Raw genomic sequence first — 18263 nt, 5'->3', positions numbered from 1 at the left:
CACCCTAGCTCCTGCCAGCTGCTGCCCCTGAGCGTGAAAGTCCTGTCCATCTGTGAAGCGAGTGGGTGAGGGCTCAGGCAGGGTAGAAGAGAGATGATCTATGGCTGAGGGGTGAGACGCTCTTTCCCCTGGGGGCAGTGGGGTTTGGGAGGGGGCAGGCTTTGGGACCCAGCTGCAGAGGACTCTGGGATACTTCCCCACAATGCAGCGCTCCAGAATCTCCAAGGCCTAGTTGACTCTGCCCTGAGTCTGGGGCGGAGCAGGGAGTTGCACCCAGGTTTCCAGTCCTGGGCCGACCCCTTTCCCCTTTCCCCCTGATTGTGACCCCCCCCCTGCACTGGACAGGCCAGAGATGCCCAGCCTGGGCCCATGGCGCTAAGGGGCTATTTCCGCCGGACCTCGGAATATTCTGTGGCTGCGGCCTCCGGAGGCTCCCCTCCTTTGCGCTGCAGCTTGGAGAAGTCGATGGCGGCATAGTGCAGCTCCTCCAGCTCCCCGGGGCCTAGCGGGGCCTGTGCTGCTGCAGCCCCGTCCTCGACGCCTTTGGTCCGGTGGGCGGCTGGAGTCTTGTGATGCTGAGTGAGGAGCAAGGCAGAGACACCAGGCAGAGACTTGCATCCACCCTGCTGAGCTGATTGCATGGGCTGCCCCAGGCCTCGTTTCCCCCACCCTCCGTGCAAATGCATTTCCTGCATCGGGTGTGCACTAGCAAGAGAGGTGGGATTGGGTGTTTCACATTCGCTGCACGCATGAGCCAATCCCACGCCAGCACCAGCTCGGTTAATGCATTCGCTGCCTCAGCTGTACAGGCCATGCATTAGCAAGATGTATGTGGGTGTGCGCATTTCATGCACCACGCATGCAGGATTTCATCTCATGCATCTCATCACAGAACAGGTTTAGGAAATGTATTGACTGGATTTCATGCTCCGAGGATGCGTGAACTGATCTCATGCGTCTTGGGGCAGCACCAGGTAAGTTAATGCATTCTCTGCATTACCTGTACTGGCCATGCATTAGCAAGACACATGGGGCTGTGTGCATTTTATGCACTGTGCATTCATGATTTGATCCCACGCATCTCGTGGTTGCATAGACTATGCTGAGGCATTCTCTGAAGGGTGCAACAGACACAGAGCATGCTGCATGCACTGTCTGATGACAAGCACCTGATACCATAGCAGGCAGCTGCAGAAATACATTTCTTGCCCGGTTGGTGCATCCAGGAGATGCCCGGGAGTTACCAGCATTCCAGCCCCAATCTAGTCCTGTGCACTTTGTGAATTCACATGAATGCATTCGCTGCATGTCCTCCCCTCTAAGTGAGACCCGAGGGATGAGGTGCATTTTCTGCATGCAGGACCCAATCCCATGCAGTTCCGGGAGCCCAGGCTGGTGGCAGGGGTGCATTTCTTGTACCAGGCATGCATGGGAGGGTTGGGTGCCCTACTCAAAGCCTGGCTTATATTCATGCATTCATTAAGGGGGTGGGAAAGCCGGGGGGAGGGAGGAGGAGAAATGGAGGGGGGCAGAGACAGGGTGGAAAGGGCATGTGGGCTTGGTCCCCCACTCCCCCCAGGTACATACCATGGGCATGGTGGGGATGTTACTGTAGATCAGGCTGGCGTCGTCGTCCGTGTGCTCTGCCTGGATCCCGTTAGCCATCTCCCCTGCCTCAGCACTGGGGGGCGCCGGCTCCCGGCCCCGCAGCCTGTGGGAAGGCGGATCAGGATGGACTCATGAGACAGGGGTGGGGGGGCGGGTGTAGAATAGCTCCGTGGGGAGGGAGGAAGGTGGCAGCCCAGTATGAGAGGCTAAAGCGCAGGGGACTGGGATAGGCCAGGGAGAGGGGTTGGGGGATCTCACTGCGGGAGGGGCTGGAATAGTGCAGGGGAGATGGCAGGGGATCTCAGTGAGATCTTAGCGGGGTGGGAGGCAGGTGCAGGTCAGGACAGGAGGCGTCAGACTCACTTGATCACACAGAGACCGAGAAGGAAGAAGCCGACAGCGATCCCCAGCCCACAGGCCACCCCGACGCCCAGCAGCTTGCCAGGCTCCTCCGCACCTGCAAAAACACACAGCACAGGGCACGGCTGGGAGAGAACCCAGGAGTCCTGGCTCCCGGCCCCCTGCTCTTCCCACTAGACCCCACTCCCCTCCCAGGTCTGTGGATAGTATCTGGGAGTCCTGTTTCCCAACTCCCCTGCTTCCAACACCCAGACCCCACTCTTCTTCCAGGGCTGGGGAGAGAACCCAGGAGTCCGAATGTCTCACCTCTCCGTGGGAGGCTGAAGTCAAAGTGCAGGGCGGTGTAGTTCCCGTGGGGGTTGGAGCCGAGGCAGAAGATACGGGGTCCCCCGTCCCCACTCCCCGTCCAGCTCAGGGTGCTGACGGCCTCATCCCCCTGGGTCCACGAGCTGACCTGCAGGGCCCCCGGCTTGCTGTTCCCAGCCACGGGCTCCCCGTCCACCTGCCACTGGAGCCGTGGTGGGGGGTGGGAGTGCAGGGAGCAGCTGCAGCTGACACTGGGCCCCTGGCGCTGGCAGGACGAGTTCAGCCCAGTCCCCGGCCGGGGGCTGTCTGGGGACAGCAGGAGACACAGCAAGAATAGTCAGAGAGAGAAAAACCCAGTGGCAGGGAGTCCCACAGATTAACCTGCTAATATCCAGTGGCAGGGAGTCCTGTGGGTTCTTCTGCCCTGGGACATCCCTTCAGCCGGCCCCTGGGTGCTGATCTGGCCCCATTCTCGGCCAGCAGTGCTTCACACCAACCCTCCAGCTTCTCTGCCCTCAGTCTGGGCGCTCACGGCCCTCGTAGACAGACTAGGAGTCGGTTCAAGCCTCAGCTGCCCCCCTTGGGGCTGCCCTCGAAGCAGCTAATTAACTATGGCACATGGGGGGTTCGCACTGTCTCCGTTTAAAGGGGCCAGGCACCTGTGACACCTGCTAGGATTCAGTGGCGAGGAGTCCCACAGATTAACACTGCTACTCTCCAGTGTCAGCGTCTTGGGGTTAACCCCACTCACACTCGACGAGCAGCTGGAACGTCCCCTGGGCAGAGCTCTCCTCGTTCTGGGCCCAGCACCCGTACAGCCCCCCGTCCTCGGCTGTCATGTTGGGCAGCTCCAGCCGCAGCTGATTCTCCTCCATGGGGCAGGCACCCTCGACGGCTCGGCCCCCCCTCACCCAGCCCAGCGCAGCAGGGGGGTTGCTGGAGACTGAGCAGAGGAACCGCAGGGAGTCGCCCTCCCGGGCCGTAAGCTGTGACCTGTTCCCCACCACGATGCCAGGATCTGGGAATATAAATAACACGGAGCCACTCACAGCCTGAGCCAGCCAGTCCCTGCCTGGGGACTGGTTCGGGGCCGGTGCCCCTAGAGGGGAAAGGCCCCGTGCTCCACTCTCTGCCCCCTAGTGATACCTTGGAATAGCTGGGGGTCGCTCCTGTTAGCTCTGGAGACAGTGATTTGCAGAGTCTTCTCTAGAGCTGAAATACCCACGGCAAAGTATTAGATTGGAGAGAGCCCCACACAGAACCCCTGCTGCACAGCCCAGCACCCCCCACTGACCCCCTGCCCCTCCCCGCAGACCAGCACACCCCACTGCCCCCCCTGCCCCCACTGCAGCCCAGCACCCCCCGTGGATCCCCCACCTGCCCCCTGCAGCACAGCACCCTGTACTGACCCCCAGCCCACCCCCTGCAGCACAGCGCCCCCTACTGACCACCTGCCCCCTGCAGCCCAATACCCTCCACTAAGGCCCCTCTGTGTGGCACAGCGCCCCCTAGTGTCTTACACTGCACGTCCACACGCAGGACCCGGCTGGCCAACCCGTAGGAATTCTTCGCCCAGCACCGATACTCCCCAGCGTCTCCTCTGCTGAGATTCGGCAGCTCCAGGTGCCCGGCCCCTCCCTGGCCGGGGCTGAGGGACTCGTTCCCCTTGGCCCAACTCAGGTTGGACTCGGGTCTGCTCGAAGCCTCACAGCTCAGGCTCAGGGAGTCGCCCTCCTGGGTCTCCAGAGACACGACGTTGCCCTCAGCTCCCCACACATCTGGCACTGGAAGAGACGAGCAGGTGGGTTTGATCCCCCCAGAGATCCCCCACTAAGGAGCTGAGATGCAGCCACCACTGGGGTGGGACCTGGGGGCTGTTTATACAGGGACGCCTCACCCAGCGCTGAGACATGGCCCCTCTGTGGTGGGTGCACAATCTCGGTGCCTTTCCATGGCAGCAGGTCTCCGTTGCAGAGATCAGTCCCTGACCCATCTCCTCCCCACTGCCCAGCACACCCTTAATTCTGTCTGGGGGTCTGGAGACTGAGGGAACCAGGCCCGCTCTCCCCACCACTCTCCCCACAGCCGTGCAGCTTCCTCGGGCTCTCCCCTCCGGGCACAGACCAGCCTGGCCTGGCTGATCCTGGCGCCTGGCCCTGAGCACGGGCAGAGTGTGACTAGGAGGCACTCGCTGATTCCCGGGGCTCACAGCGCGGCCTCTCACCAGGGCGTCCGTTCCTGGTCAGGTTCCCAGTGATGTTGGGGGGCCCGGGTGGGTCTGTAACACAAACCAGACAGAGGGGATCAGGGGGCTGGAGAGCACCGGGCGGGGTGGGAGGGTCACTAGTGATCACCGAGCCTAGACATGGACCCTCGCTGAGAGCTCAGCTGGGGGACGGGAAAGTCCCTGAAGTGCACAAGACCCGTGGGCGGGGAAGGGAAGTGACAGACCCGACTGAGCCCCACCCAAGAGGCGCTGAACAGAACCCAGGGGCCGGGTTAGGGCCGCGCCAGGGAACCAGAACCATGGGGAATTGAAACCCAAGGGACCAAAACCAGTGGGTCAAAATTCAGCCTAATTGGTAGAGGCACTAACGAGAGGCCGAGCTGCTCCAGCCTGGGTACTGAAGCGAGCGTCACCATCTCGGTGCCACTGTCTGCCGGGTGCCCGGGCATTCAGCGTCCTGCTCCTCAAACGTGTCCTCCCAAGGGGGGGACAGAGCCAGGGGTCTAAATAACCCCACTCACACCCCCACCCCAGACCCAGCCACCACCAGGGACATCAGACACCCCCGTCATGGGTCCTTTGCTTTCCTCCCTCGGTTCATCTCTCCCCAGCCCTCTCCTTTCGCCCCCGGGCTTGACTGGCCAGGATTGGGTATTTTGCTGCTTGGCTACCCGGCTGCACCCAGAGGGGTGGGGAAAAGCAACACCCGGAACTCAGAGCATGGGTCCGTTGGGTTGGATTCGGGGGGCTCGGGCTGTGGGTCTTCGATTGCAGTGTGGACGTTTCCTCCGAGGTCTGTGTAGATGTTCGGGGTCAGGCTGGGGCCTGGGCTCAGACATGGGCGGGGGACTATGGGGCGGGTTCCTTCTAAAGCTCCCTCCGGCTGAAGGGAACAAGGGCCATCCTTACACTGATGCCTGATTTGATCCTTCACCTCGCAAAGACAGCCGCTGATTTCCCCTCTACCCTGGATCTGCAGCGCGAGGGTCACAAGCCATTCAATGGGGGTTTCCCTGGGGCAGGGCAGGCCGAGGTCTCTGGGCACCGACCCCGGAGTGTGTTTAGTGCTGGACAGTGACTGAGTCCCAATAACACTCTGCCCCATATAGAGCATCCACCGATCCCGGCAGAAAGGGGAGGGGGTGGAGGAGACGCAGTGGGACAGCCCGGTGGGATCTCAGGGGGAACTGGGGTGGTTGGTGCGAGGAGAAATCGCAACAAGGTGGGATTGGAATGGAGGGTGTGGATCGCAGCACAGGAGGATTCTGGGGGCAGGGCAGGTCGGGGGTAGAGAGGGGAGCCATAGCCAAGGGGGGCAGGAAGGGTGAAGATCCCAAGGGAGAAGGGGTTGCATGGTGTGGAGGGAAGGGGCCTGGAGTAGAATTGGTTGAGGCTGCATGGTGGGGGGTGGGGATCCCAGCACAGGGCAGGGTTGGGGAGGGGATGGAGGGCAGGGCTGGGATAGCCCAGGGGTGGGTAGGGAGCTGGGGGCCGGCATCGAGGGGCTAGTGGGTCACTCACAGTCGACGTGGAGCCGGATGGTTCTGCGGGTGGAAGGTCCCTGTGCTGAGCTGTAGTTGACGGTGCAGACGAGCTCTTTGCCATGGTCCCCCGGGGTGGGCGTGAAGCTGAGCTCAGAGCTGTGGGTCCAAGTACCGTTTGCCAGCTGGGCTGAGACGTTCCAGGCTGTGTCGCAGAACGGCCCCGTCCAGGTGACTTGGGGAGGGGGCCCGGAGCAGCGCCCGGGGGCCGTGCAGGTCACATTCACTGGCTCCCCAGCCAGCAGCGTCCCTGGCGGCCCCCACGCTGGCGAGATCTGGATCTCTGGCTCCTCCATCAGCCCTGAGATATGTCAAGAGGGGAGAGAATCACTCGGGGACATGGGGCCTTTCCCCTATAGGGGCGCTGCTCCAATCTGGCCCCAGGGCGGGCATTGGCTGGCTCAGGGGGACTGATGAGTGGTGACTGTGGCTGCTCTTACCTGGCACGGAGATCTCTAGCATAGGGTAAGTGTGATCGTTATTGGTGCGGTAACTGTATTTAAAGTCTCCTTTCTCGACTCTAAGGAAATATCTCCCTGCATCCGTCCCTCGGGCGTCGCTGATTTGCAGGGAGCAGTCGCCGGGCGCCGGATCCCCCGTCAGCCGGAACCGGCCCTGGGTGTCTTGCGACACTTTCCGGCTGGGGTCATTGCTGGCCACAGGCGGATCATTGTGCACATCGACTGGATCCTTGAACCAGTATCCGTAAAGCTGGTGTTTGGGATTGTTGGTGTCATATGAGGCTGGGTACGTGAAGTTGCAGGGGATGAGAACACAGAGACCCTCCTGCACCGACACCGACTGCAGCACCATGAGGGAATAACCAGACTCCAGGGACAGGGACCCTGCAGGGGACAGACAGGGATTGAAGTGGGACCCATAGAGAGCAGAGACCAACCCTGAGCTTCCCCAACAGCTCTGCCGGTTCCCCTCACTCCAGACGTGCAGCCCCCTGCGAGCCCAGCCCTGGGTCTTTGACCAATTCTCACTCCATTTAGTTTCCATTCCTCCCTCCATCGAGCCCCCTGTCTGCTCCCTGTCACTCAGTGCCCCCCTAGCACCACAGTGGGGCACTGGGCTCCCCTCCCCCTCTGGCCAGTCTCCTTTCCAAACTCTGTGACAGTCCTGGCACCGCTCAGCGAAGTTCTGCCCTTCCCCCTGCACTGGGGCTGCAGGTGCTGCTTACTTACCCCTCCAGAGCAGGGCGAGGATCAGGACCCTCAGTGTGGCAGGACCCCCTGCTCTCCAGGGGGTGCCCTGAGCCCGGAGCTCCCACTCTCTTGAATCCTGCTGTGACAGCAGGGCTCTGCCCATGGCTGGGGCGTCTGGCTGGGACAGACCTAGAGACAGACGGGGGGTGGGAAGTGTAAGAGCAGAGGTTGTTTGGGGAGGACAGATCTGCCTGGGGGACCATCAGTACTGCTGGGCTCTGCGGGGGGCTGATCTGGGACTTCTGGCAGCGCAGTGACCCCCCCCCCAATCCCCAAATCACCAGACAGTCCTGAGAGACCGTGGGCTAAAAGAATCCTTAAATTGGCACACACCAAAAAAGAGAGATTTGCTCTAAGAATCACAAGATATGCCAGAAAATCCCGAGCTGGTATCAGAAGATCATCGGAAGGCCTGCTTTGTTTCAGTCTTCCCACAAAAATTAACAAGTGAGCGGGTGACCACTGAAGTTACCACAGACAACAAAGGGGAAGGGCTGCAGATCGGGATAAGTAAATAACACGTCAGAGATGTTCCGACCAATTTAAATGAATTCAAATCAGTGGGGCATGACACTGTTCAAGAAATCTTGGAGCCACTGGCAATAATATTTGCAAACTGATGGCTGCCAGGAGAGGTCCCAGAAGATGGGAGAAGGGCTAACAGAGTGGCCATCTTTAAAAGGGGAAAAAGGAGGAGCCGGGAACTATAGAACAGTCAGCCTGACCTCGACAAATGGAAAGCTACTAGAGCAATGTACAAAACCTTCAATTTGTGAGGACGAAAGGGTGATCACCAGCATGGATTCACCAAGAACAAATCTTTCCAAACCAGCTTGATTTCCTTCTTTGACGAGGTAACTGGTTGCTGGCAGGGGGAAAGAAGTGGAAATAATAAAATTGGACTTCAGCAAGGCTTTTGACAGCGTCCAACATGACTTCCTCCTACATAAGCTGGATAAGACATCTGAAGGAACTCAAATGTAAGATTGCAGAACTACTTACTGTCGTATGTAACCTATCATTTAAATCAGCTTCTGTGCGAGATGACTGGAGGATAGCTAATGTGACCCCAATTTTTAAAGAAGGCTCTGGAGGTGATTCCAGCAATTAGAGGCCACTAAGCCTAACTTCAGAGCTGGGCAAACTGTTTGAAACTACAGTAAAGAACAGAATTATCAGATGCATAATGAATACACTTTGTTGGAGAAGAGTCAACATGGTTTCTGTAAAGGGAAATCATGCCTCACCAATCTATTAGAATTTTTTGATGTACTTAAATTTTCAGAAAGCCTTTGCAAACATCCCTTCCGAAAGGCTCTTAAGCAAAGTAAGCTTTCATGGGATAAGTGGGAAGGTCATTTCCTGGATCAGTAACTGGTTAAAGATAGTTAAAGGATAGGAATAAATGGTCAATTTTTACAATGGAGAGAGGTAAATAGTGGTGTCCCCCAGGGATCTGTATTGGGACCAGTATTGTTCAACATATTCGTAAACGATCTGGAAAAAGGGGTCAACAGTAAGGTAGCAAAATTTGCAGATGATACAAACGTACTCAAGATAGTTAAGTTGAAAGCTGACAGCAAAGAGCTACAAAGGATCTCACAAAACTGGGTGACTGGGCAACAAAATGGCAGATAAATTCAATGTTAATAAATGCAAAGTAATGCACATTGGAAAACATAATCCCAACTATAGCTATAAAATGAGGTACTACCACTCAAGGAAGACTATAACAGGGTTTAAAGGAGAACTAGATATATTCATGGAGGTTAAGTCCATTAATGGCTATTAGCCACGATGGGTAAGGAATGGTGTCCCTAGCCTCTGTTTGTCAGAGGGTGGAGATGGATGGCAGGAGAGAGATCACTTGATCATTACCTGTTAGGTTCACTCCATCTGGGGCACCTGGCACTGGCCACTGTCGGAAGACAGGATACTGGGCTAGATGGACCATTGGTCTGACCCAGTCTGGCCATCCTTATCTTTTTATGTTCTTATGTTATCTTGGAGTCATTGTGGATAGTTCGCTGAAAACGCCCATTCAATGTGCAGCGGCCATCAAAAAAGTGAACACAATGTTGGGAATCATTAAGAAAGGGATAGTTCATAAGACAGAAAATATCATATTGCCTTTATATAAATCCATGGTACACCCACATCTTGAATACTGCGTGCAGTTCTGGTGGCCCTATCTCAAATTGGAATTGGAAAAGGTTCAGAAAAGGGCAACAAAAATGATGAGGGGTATGGAACAGCTTCCATATGAGGAGAGATTAATAAGACTGGGACTGTTCAGCTTGGAAAAGAGATGACTAAGCGAGGATATGATAAAGATCTATCTGATCATGACAGGTGTGGAGAAAATAAGGAAGTGTTATTTACTTCTTCCCATAACACAAGAACTAGGAGTCCCCAAATGAAATTAATGGGCAGCAGGTTTAAAACAAACAAAAGGAAGAATTTCTTCACACAACGCACAGTCAACCTGTGGAACTCTTTGCCAGAGGATGTTGTGAAGGCCAAAACTATAACAGGGTTGAAAAAGAACTGGGTAAATTCATGGAGGACAGGTTATTACCTAGCAGCTCTGTGTTCTTGGGGAACTAGGGTGCAGTACCCAGTCTGTCTGACTCATGAAAGACAGAAGACCCCCCAGCCTCTGCTTGAACCAAACCTGCATCAGAAGAAAGACTTACAAAAAGCAATGGAAAGCCAGTGGGAGACACACCTCAACCCCTGTGACAACAATGACAGAATTAAGGAAACTCCCCTAGCCTCATTTGAATCGAAGATGGGACAGGGAGGTATCTCCATTAGCTTACAGAATGGAGAACAGAGATTGCCAGGCAAGAACCACACTGAACTCTGGGACCAGAAAAGCAGGGAAGCAATGCATGATGGGGGATCTCTGCTCCAGATGTTAATTAGCCCACACCTGCACACACCCAGCTCAGCAGTTATCAGACCAATTCTAGTAATGAATCCTTTATTGGTATCGAAAATAGTGAAATACATTATGAGCTCCCTCCAAGGAACACCACCCAAAGCCAGGAATGATCAGCTCACATGTCTAGCTTGAACAAAACAACTTTGGTATTCTCGCGTGTTTACACACAAACAAATCTAGTGTTTTCCCTTGAACTATTATTCTTTCTTTACAAAAACCCCGACCCACACTCCAGTCAGTGTTCTCATGCCTGGATCCAACAGCTGCATCAGTTCCATCTTCTCCTGACTGATCATGCTGGGGGCTCTGCCTGACTCCAGCACTCAGGACCCTGAGCTACCACCATCACCTGGGACCCCTGATTGAGTCAAGCTTCATGGAGCGGTGAGAACCCATCTCTCTCTCTCTCTAGGTGTAGCCTTCTGACCCTGACTTGTGTGATCAGTTATAGTTTTGTAAACCTGACTTTTACAATCAAATTTAAGTTAGATTTAATATTAAATCTGTTTTTTTGGTTTGGCTCCCCAGTGGTTATTTCCTGCCAATAAATAACTTTCATGATTAAACTGGTTGCTTCTCTCTCTCTCCCCTCCCACCCCATGGGTGTTTTTTGGTTTCCTCATTCGTTCTGTAGCAATGCTCCTCATACCTAAGCTAAAAGATCCCTTCATCACCCAAAAATCCTGTGGGGTTTGCTCATCACGTGGGTTACTACCAGAACAATTGTAACGTTACAGTGGGGGTAGGCACATCCTGAACGTGGGACATATGAGGGTGACAGCTTGGAGATGCTGCTCGATCCAATCAGCTGAGTCCAGGGACATATAAGGGGTCAGCTTGGAAGTTCTGATTAACCCATTCCTCTCAGATGCGCTCTGTTAAAGTGTGTGTGTGTTTATGTGGGTGTTCATCTGATTCTGGGGCTGGAAGAACCCAGCCCTGGGGAACCTAGGTCCTGCAGGACAGCTCTATTGGCAGGGGACTTGCAGCAGGGAGAAGTAGAGCTCCATAGAAATACAGACCCTCCGACCCAGAAGAGTAACCCTCATAAATGAGTGTACCCCAAAGTACCCAAAAGTCAGAGGCAAAGCTGGTAACAAAATCCATCAATGGCTATTAGCCATGATGGAGAGGGATGGTGTCCTTAGCCTCTGTTTGCCAGAAGCGGGAATGGGAGACAGGGGACGGATCACTTGATGATTACCTGTTCTGTTCATTCCCTCTGAGGCATGTGGCATTGGCTACTATTGAAAGACAAGATACTGAGCTAGATGGACCTTTGTTCTAACCCAGAATGGCTGTTCCTATGGAGAAATGTGGGTCCATTACCATTAAGTGGATACATAACTGGTTAAACAACCGCAAACAATGAGTAACTGTTAATAAAACGATATTGGACTGGAGGGAGGTCCCAAGTGGGGCTCCACAGGGATCTGTTCTGGGTCCTGTGCTGTTTAACATCTTTATCAATGACCTGGATGTAAGACTAGGGAGCAGACTGATCAGATCTGCAGATGACAGAAAGCTGGGGGGAGTTGCCAACACTTTGGAGGACAGAGCTAAAATTCAGAAGAACCTCGATAAATTGCAGAACTGGACTGTAGACGACACAATGAAATTCATCAAGGACAAATGGAAGGTGCTCCCCTTAGGGTCTGTGATTCTAGGATTCACTAAAAAATCTTGAGATTTAATGTGAACATGATGACAACTCCCCTCCTCCCCCCAGTATTCACTAATAAATCCCAAGGTTTGGTAGAAATATCCTGAGATTGGCTTTTAAAATACACAGATTTGTGTCTTTGCAAGCCCTTTTGTTTGCGGCCCGTTGGCTCACCCCCCCCCCACCGGTGGTGGTGCGCCCCCCACACGGTGAGTGGCTCGGTTCTGCAGGGATCCAGTTGAGACAGATGGCCTGGATGTGGGTAAAGCGTCCCGGGAGGGGGAGGGGGAATGCAGAGAGCTGATGGCTCCCCGCTCTGCAGCCAGGGCGGGGCAATAATCCTGCCCTCCCTGCCCCACAGCTGTCTGCCCCACCCCCACTCCACGCTGCTCCTTCTGCTGCTGCGACTCTCCTCACACCTTCCCCCCCTTCTCATCTGTTAATATGATTTGGGCCATTCCCTCTTACCTCTTCTTTACCCATGAGAATGGTATGGGCCACTCACTCCTTCCCCGGTCCCCCGTCCACTACTGTCAGAATGGTATGGGCGACTCACTGGTCTCCCCTCCTCCCCTATGAAAATGGTGTGGACTACTCACTCCTCACACCTCCTTTCCTTTTAAGATGGTATGAGCCACTCCCCACCTCCCAATTACTTTTCTGTGCAAATGGCACAGAGCAATGGCTAGTCGCACCCCCATGAAAATGTTACAGGCCACTCCCCCCTTTCCCTCCCATACCTAAAAACTCTTCTCAGCTCCAGAGGGGGGAGCTGCCTCCCTCCTGCAGCACCCTAATTGGCTGCCCTTCTCCAGGAGGTGGGGCAAGTGGTCAGGGCAGCCAATCAGAGGGGGGGTTCAAGGATGGAGTTCTGCAGCCTTGGGGCCGGTCACTAATGCAGTGAGCTGGGCGGGTCTCAGCCTGGATGCCCTGTGGCCCATGCACCATCCCCTGCCAGAGCAGGGTGGGACGGGCCCTGCTGTCCTGGGGCCGGCCATGAGAGATCCAGCCTCCATCCCCATCCCTGCGGGGCTGCCCTCTGCAATGCCTGCACTCCCTGCCCCCCAAAGCCATCCCCATCAGGAAGGGGGAAACGCCCAGCTGTTCAATTTCCCACCACCCCTCTGCTCCCTTCAGGCATTCTCGGGAAGGAGGCTGAGATATGAGGTTGTACGTGGCCCCCTGAGCCGACGCCTCCAGTGTGGTCCCCATAGTGGTGGAGTCCTGGGACGGGACCCTGCTCGGGCTTGAGCGGCACCGGCAGAGTTGTGGGGGCAGGGAGCCGAGGGCTGGGATGGGAAGGGGCTGTCCGTCGGCATTGAGGGGCACCCCAGGCTCCATAGACTGTCCAGCTCCCTCCCCCACCTTAGTTCCACTTACCCCTAGACCTGCAGAGGGGGCCTGGCATCTGGTTCTCCGACCCTGCAGCCCGGGTTCCCCAGGGTTTGTGACTCGGAGCCTGGAGAAGCGGCATGCACGGGAATGTGAAAGTAGAAGTGGGTGTGGACAGGAGGGGGTTGGAGGAAGATGCTCTCTCAGAAACCACAGCACCAGTATCCTGTCCACTTCCCCTCCCTGTGGCTGGGGCTGCCTGCGATTTCCCTGCAACGGGGGAGGCTGCATATTGCTTGTGGGGCTGGAAATAGAACCCAGAAGTCTGGGCTTTGAGCCCTTCTACACCTCACTCTCCTCCCAGAGCTGGAATAGAGCTCAGGAGTCCTGAGTCCCTGCCTCCAACCCCCACTGTAACCCACTAGACCCTGCTCCCCTCCCAGAGCCAGGGACAGAACCCAGGAGTCCTGGCTCCCCGATCCACTGCTCTGACCACTAGACCCCACTCCCTTCCCAGAGCCAGGGATAGAACCAAGGAGGTTGGGCTCCTGCCCCCCATCCCAGCTCTATCCCTTTATCACTGCTTTTTCAAGTCACACAATAATATTTGAACATAGCAGCTCACACCTCTTATCATATTGTACATGCTGCAAACACTAATCACTCACCCTGAGCTGAGATGCAGCCACCTCCAGGCAGTGCAGCTGGGGAACAGCCACACAGCGACTCTGCCCAGGGGTTGCTCACTGGGAGCTGAGATGCATCCACCTCTTGGGTGGGGGGGCCAGGAACAGCGCACTGGAACAGCAGATGCCTGTTTACGACGGCTAGTGAATCCCAACTCCAATGGGAAGAGTCAGGTGAGTGTGGAGATCTGGCTGGGATGGAGAGGGTGCAAGTGTCAGAGCGAGGGCTGCGGTGAGATGTGAGATTTCAAGACAGGAAGGGGAAGTCAGCTTGTGAATCTGGCCCTAGGATGTCTTGCTGAAGCCGGTTCAAGTGGCTGGAGATCTCGGTGCCATTGACGCAAGAGGGAGATTGTCACAGACACAGGCAGCATCAACAGACAGTCGGCTTCTGGACCCCCGCAGGGAGCTGGCTGGGGGTAGGGGGAATGGGGCGTAGGGCTTTCTCACTCTAGGGGGCACTAGCTCTGATCTGCCCCAGGGTGGGGCACTGGCTGGGTCTGGGGCGTAGGAATGGAACCTGGGGCCTTCCCCTCTAGGGTCTCTCAGCAGGGCAGATGCCAGTAGGCACCATTGAGCACAGACGTTTGTTTTCTGTCTCAGGTTCCTCAAATGTCTCCCAGGTCCTGGGTCACTGAGTCTGGGGATTCCCTTGTGATGGGACCCGGGTCATCGGCTGGCTCAGGAGAGGCAGCTGGATCCCACGGACCACCACAGACTCCGTCCTTTGACTTAAGAGCTGAGATGCAGCTGAATCTGGGCTGGGTCCTGGGGGGCTGTTTACATAGGGACCTCTCCCCAGTGCTGAGATGTGGCTGCCTCTAAGGTGGAGTGCACAGGCTGCTTATACAAGGACTCCTTGCCCGGTGTTGAGATACCTAGAAACCTAGGACTAAAAGAAACACAGTGCCCCCTAGGGGCATTGGGACCAGCCCCGATGTCCGGGTCCTCCTAAGTCTCCCACCCCAGCCAGACCCTGGCCCGCTCTGCCCCAGGGCAGTGGCATGTCAGCTCTGCCCCCCATGTGTGGGCCATGGCGGCTGTGCTGGGAGGCTGGTTGCTGAGTGGATCTTCCACAACAGGAAGTTTCTAGTTGGTGAGTTTGCTCCACCTCCGGCCGGTCGGCCCCTGTTCGTGGCTGGGTAAGAGCCGCGGAGAGCAGGGGAGAGGGTCCCATTGAACACTGGGGTGCGGCCGCATGGACATAGGTCCCCAGCCAGTGGCGGAAGGGGCGAGCCCAGGGCAGATTCCTGCTGGGACTGTGGCTGCCGGGTCTAGTGGGTTAGAACTCGCTGCACTGAATCCATGCGGATCAGGGCAGACCCCTGGTACTTCGGGTGAGAGCCGGGGCAGGAACCCTGGTGTCCGGGCTGGCCCCTAGTTTGGTTTGTTACGTTCTGCCTCTGGTTAATCCCCATTTGGTTTCAGACTCTTTTTAATTAGCTGCCCAGGAGGTTTCCCTCCGTGGCTGTTAAACAGATGCCCTACCTGGAGGTGGCTGCATTTCTGCGCCAGCCGGGCAAAGGATTCTTCTATAAACAGCCCCCACACCCCACTCCAGATGCAGCCGCATCTCAGTGCAGAGCAAGGGATCTTTGTGCATTGTATTGAGCTCAGTATTTGATTCGTGTGTTTTTCCTGGGTCTTGGGAATTACCAGGTTCAGATGCAGGAAAAAAAGAGATTGACTGGGAAATCTTGGAACCGCCAGGTCGAGATCGAAACCTGACATGGCTGATAACATGGAGATCATGGGGACTGGGGTCCGTTTCTTACTGATATGGGAGGGCAAGGGTTAATTACCAGTATATTTTAAAATATGGCAGGTGGAGGAGAGGGGGTGGGAATTGAAAAATGTGGGATATTTTTTGTGACAACTTCCTAGCCAGTGAATTTTTTCTAGTGATCATTAGTTTTAAACGGCCAAGATCTCTGTGAAACCTTTCTAAAAACCAAAACATCTCATTATTAGTTTTTAGAAAATGGAACATTTGCGCAAAATTTTTATTTTAAACACAACCTATGACAAAGTGGGGGATTTCGTGAGTGTTTTGCATGAATACTGTATGTGCCTCAGTTTCCCTGTATGCTGTATGCGTAACGAGGTGGTGGAAGAGGGGGATTCCGGTTGCAGAGGGTCAGGTGTGACCTCACCTGGCAGCCGGGACCCTGGACAATGACCTGGACATTATGGAACTTAGGAACCAGTGGCCCTGAGGGCAAGTCATCTTGGGAGCCAGCCGGTTCTGTCCAGTGCGAGTGTTACCCACACAAAATTCTCTGTTACTCACACACTCTAGGGGCACCCACCTTTACCCAGTTCCTAGGGCTCAAGGCTTTTTCCTGACAGTCCCCTTGGGCTTTCCTCCTGGGTATAATTAACAAGGGCCTTATTTGACTTTGCATGCCAGCTTCCTGTAGTCTACAAACAGTTGTCTTCATCCAGCAAGCCAAGGCTATTATGCTCACTAATAAAGCCAACTGGATTCCAATGATCACCACAATGGGGTGAATCATGATATTTAGCATACCAGTTGCAGGTGACCACCTTAATAGTGTTTCCCACCAGGAATGTTGTCCTGCATTTGCAATAGTTTTTAGTACATGAGTGATGTCTGTATTATCATGTTGTACTTCAATATGTATTTGTTTTTCTGTCTTTGCAATATTTTGTAAATGCGAATGTAATAGAGAATGGATTAACAATTTTCTGATCATGGTCATAATAATACCTAAGGTCAGGGCCACCCGGAGGTGGGGGGGCAAGTGGGGAATTTGCCCCCGGCCCCGCAGGGGCCCCCATGAGAATATAATATTCTATAGTATTGCACCATTTTTTATGAAAGGGGCCCCCGAAATTGCTTTGCCCCAGGTCCCCTGAATCCTCTGAGCGGTCCTGCCTAAGATTACAGGTGTTACATTGTGATACAATTGTGGTTTAAACTTTAAGTAGTTCACATTCCATACAGGTACACAGTATTCAAAATCACAACTTCTAATGTTGCAAAAACATCAATTAACTAAATAAGTCATAAAATACAATTCCTTATCGTCTACTACCACCATTGGACAATGACTTCTAACACAAACACATCCCCTTCCTGCATATACAACAGCTGACTTTTGTTCAGTGAATATATTTATACATCTTTGAGTTCCTTTGTCTTTAACATAGAAACATTTATCTCTTTCTTGTAAATTTTGATCCTCACACACATATCCCAATTTTTCATAGGCTACACAATGAAACATGTCAATGGTTTTCCATTGTTGGTTTTCTTTATATGCCGAGGAATGATGATCAGTGTAATACACAACCAATTTTTTGGTTAATTGGATTCCCAGAGGTACCATTGGATATATATCTATAGTTAGACTGTGGTGTACAGTTACTACATGTGCTTGTAGAACTATTTGATCTTTATTTAGGGAAAATTTACCAATTTCCACCACACCATTACTTGTCTCTCCCCTTCTGTAACATTTTCCAACAACTTTTTCATTTCCAAAGGCAAATTTCCTTGCATGCCTTCCCAGATTATTTGAATGACCAAAATTGCTGACTTATTTCCTGGGCCAGTGTACAGGCTAATGCAAGGGACACATTTTCTTGTATTGATTCCATAGTCCCTGCTAATAATAACAAATTCTTTTCACCTTTCTCTTGCCATACTGGCAGCATTTTCCTGATTTTCTGAAAGACAAAAAGAACATGTTTCTAAACCCTTTGGGGTGGCAGATTATTGCTTAAAATAGCCCTTCCTTTTACAAATACCCTTGCTGATAGCAGGCAAAACAGAGCAATTACCTCCATACTTTCATGTTTTTTGTTCTCTAGGCAGGCCAGGTTTATAGGCTTTTTCCCCTTAAAGGGTTTAGGGGAAATTATCCCACTGTTCGGTCATTACATTCATGAGGTGGTGTAACTCAGTTTCCCTTTTTATACAGAAGACCAGGTATGTAATGTTTTTTCTGCTGTGCTAAGCTTTAAGTTTATTCAGAGGTAATAGCTGAGAAGCATCATTGCCATATGACCTTAAAGGTTTTTTTTCCCAAAAATCTTAGACACTACACATTGTTACAGGGGTACTTATTAACAGCAAGTTTGTCCCAATGTTTCATATTAACAATAACATCAGTAGTATACCGCTCGATAGCATTCATCACCATGCATTTTTGACAGGTTTCCACATCCCATTTAGGGCTTATGTCCTGCCTTCCTATCCTGTTTCTGTTGGCGCAGAAGTTTGGCGCCGTTGGCCATTTTGAAAATGTGTGTGTGTGTGTGTTTGACTAGGGGAAGTGTTGTGTGTGTTTGTGCTTGGGTACATAGAGAGAAAATGGTTGAAAGAAGAGAGTGAGAGAGTGTAAAGATGAAAAAAA

The 18263-nt window shown here is 53.7% G+C and overlaps 2 protein-coding genes across 2 annotated transcripts; both read right to left on the bottom strand.

Moving 5' to 3' along the window:
- Window positions 1-383: 383 nt before the first annotated feature.
- Window positions 384-2894, bottom strand: SIGLECL1 (SIGLEC family like 1). Its single transcript, XM_065574646.1, has 5 exons — window positions 2885-2894; window positions 2275-2580; window positions 1972-2065; window positions 1537-1711; window positions 384-575 (listed from the first exon to the last, which is right to left on the bottom strand). Exons 1-5 carry the CDS (start codon window positions 2892-2894, stop codon window positions 384-386), a joined length of 777 nt encoding a protein of 258 aa, XP_065430718.1.
- Window positions 2895-2982: 88 nt separating this feature from the next.
- Window positions 2983-15385, bottom strand: LOC135976894 (sialic acid-binding Ig-like lectin 10). Its single transcript, XM_065574645.1, has 7 exons — window positions 15370-15385; window positions 6483-6887; window positions 6023-6343; window positions 4499-4552; window positions 3795-4058; window positions 3421-3486; window positions 2983-3292 (listed from the first exon to the last, which is right to left on the bottom strand). Exons 1-7 carry the CDS (start codon window positions 15383-15385, stop codon window positions 3012-3014), a joined length of 1407 nt encoding a protein of 468 aa, XP_065430717.1. The 3' UTR covers window positions 2983-3011.
- Window positions 15386-18263: the final 2878 nt, after the last annotated feature.

Source organism: Chrysemys picta, chromosome 20, assembly GCF_011386835.1.
Source record: "Chrysemys picta bellii isolate R12L10 chromosome 20, ASM1138683v2, whole genome shotgun sequence".
NCBI lineage: Eukaryota > Metazoa > Chordata > Testudines > Emydidae > Chrysemys > Chrysemys picta.
Note: the sequence above shows the minus strand (reverse complement) of the source record. Positions and strands in the feature narration are given on the sequence as shown.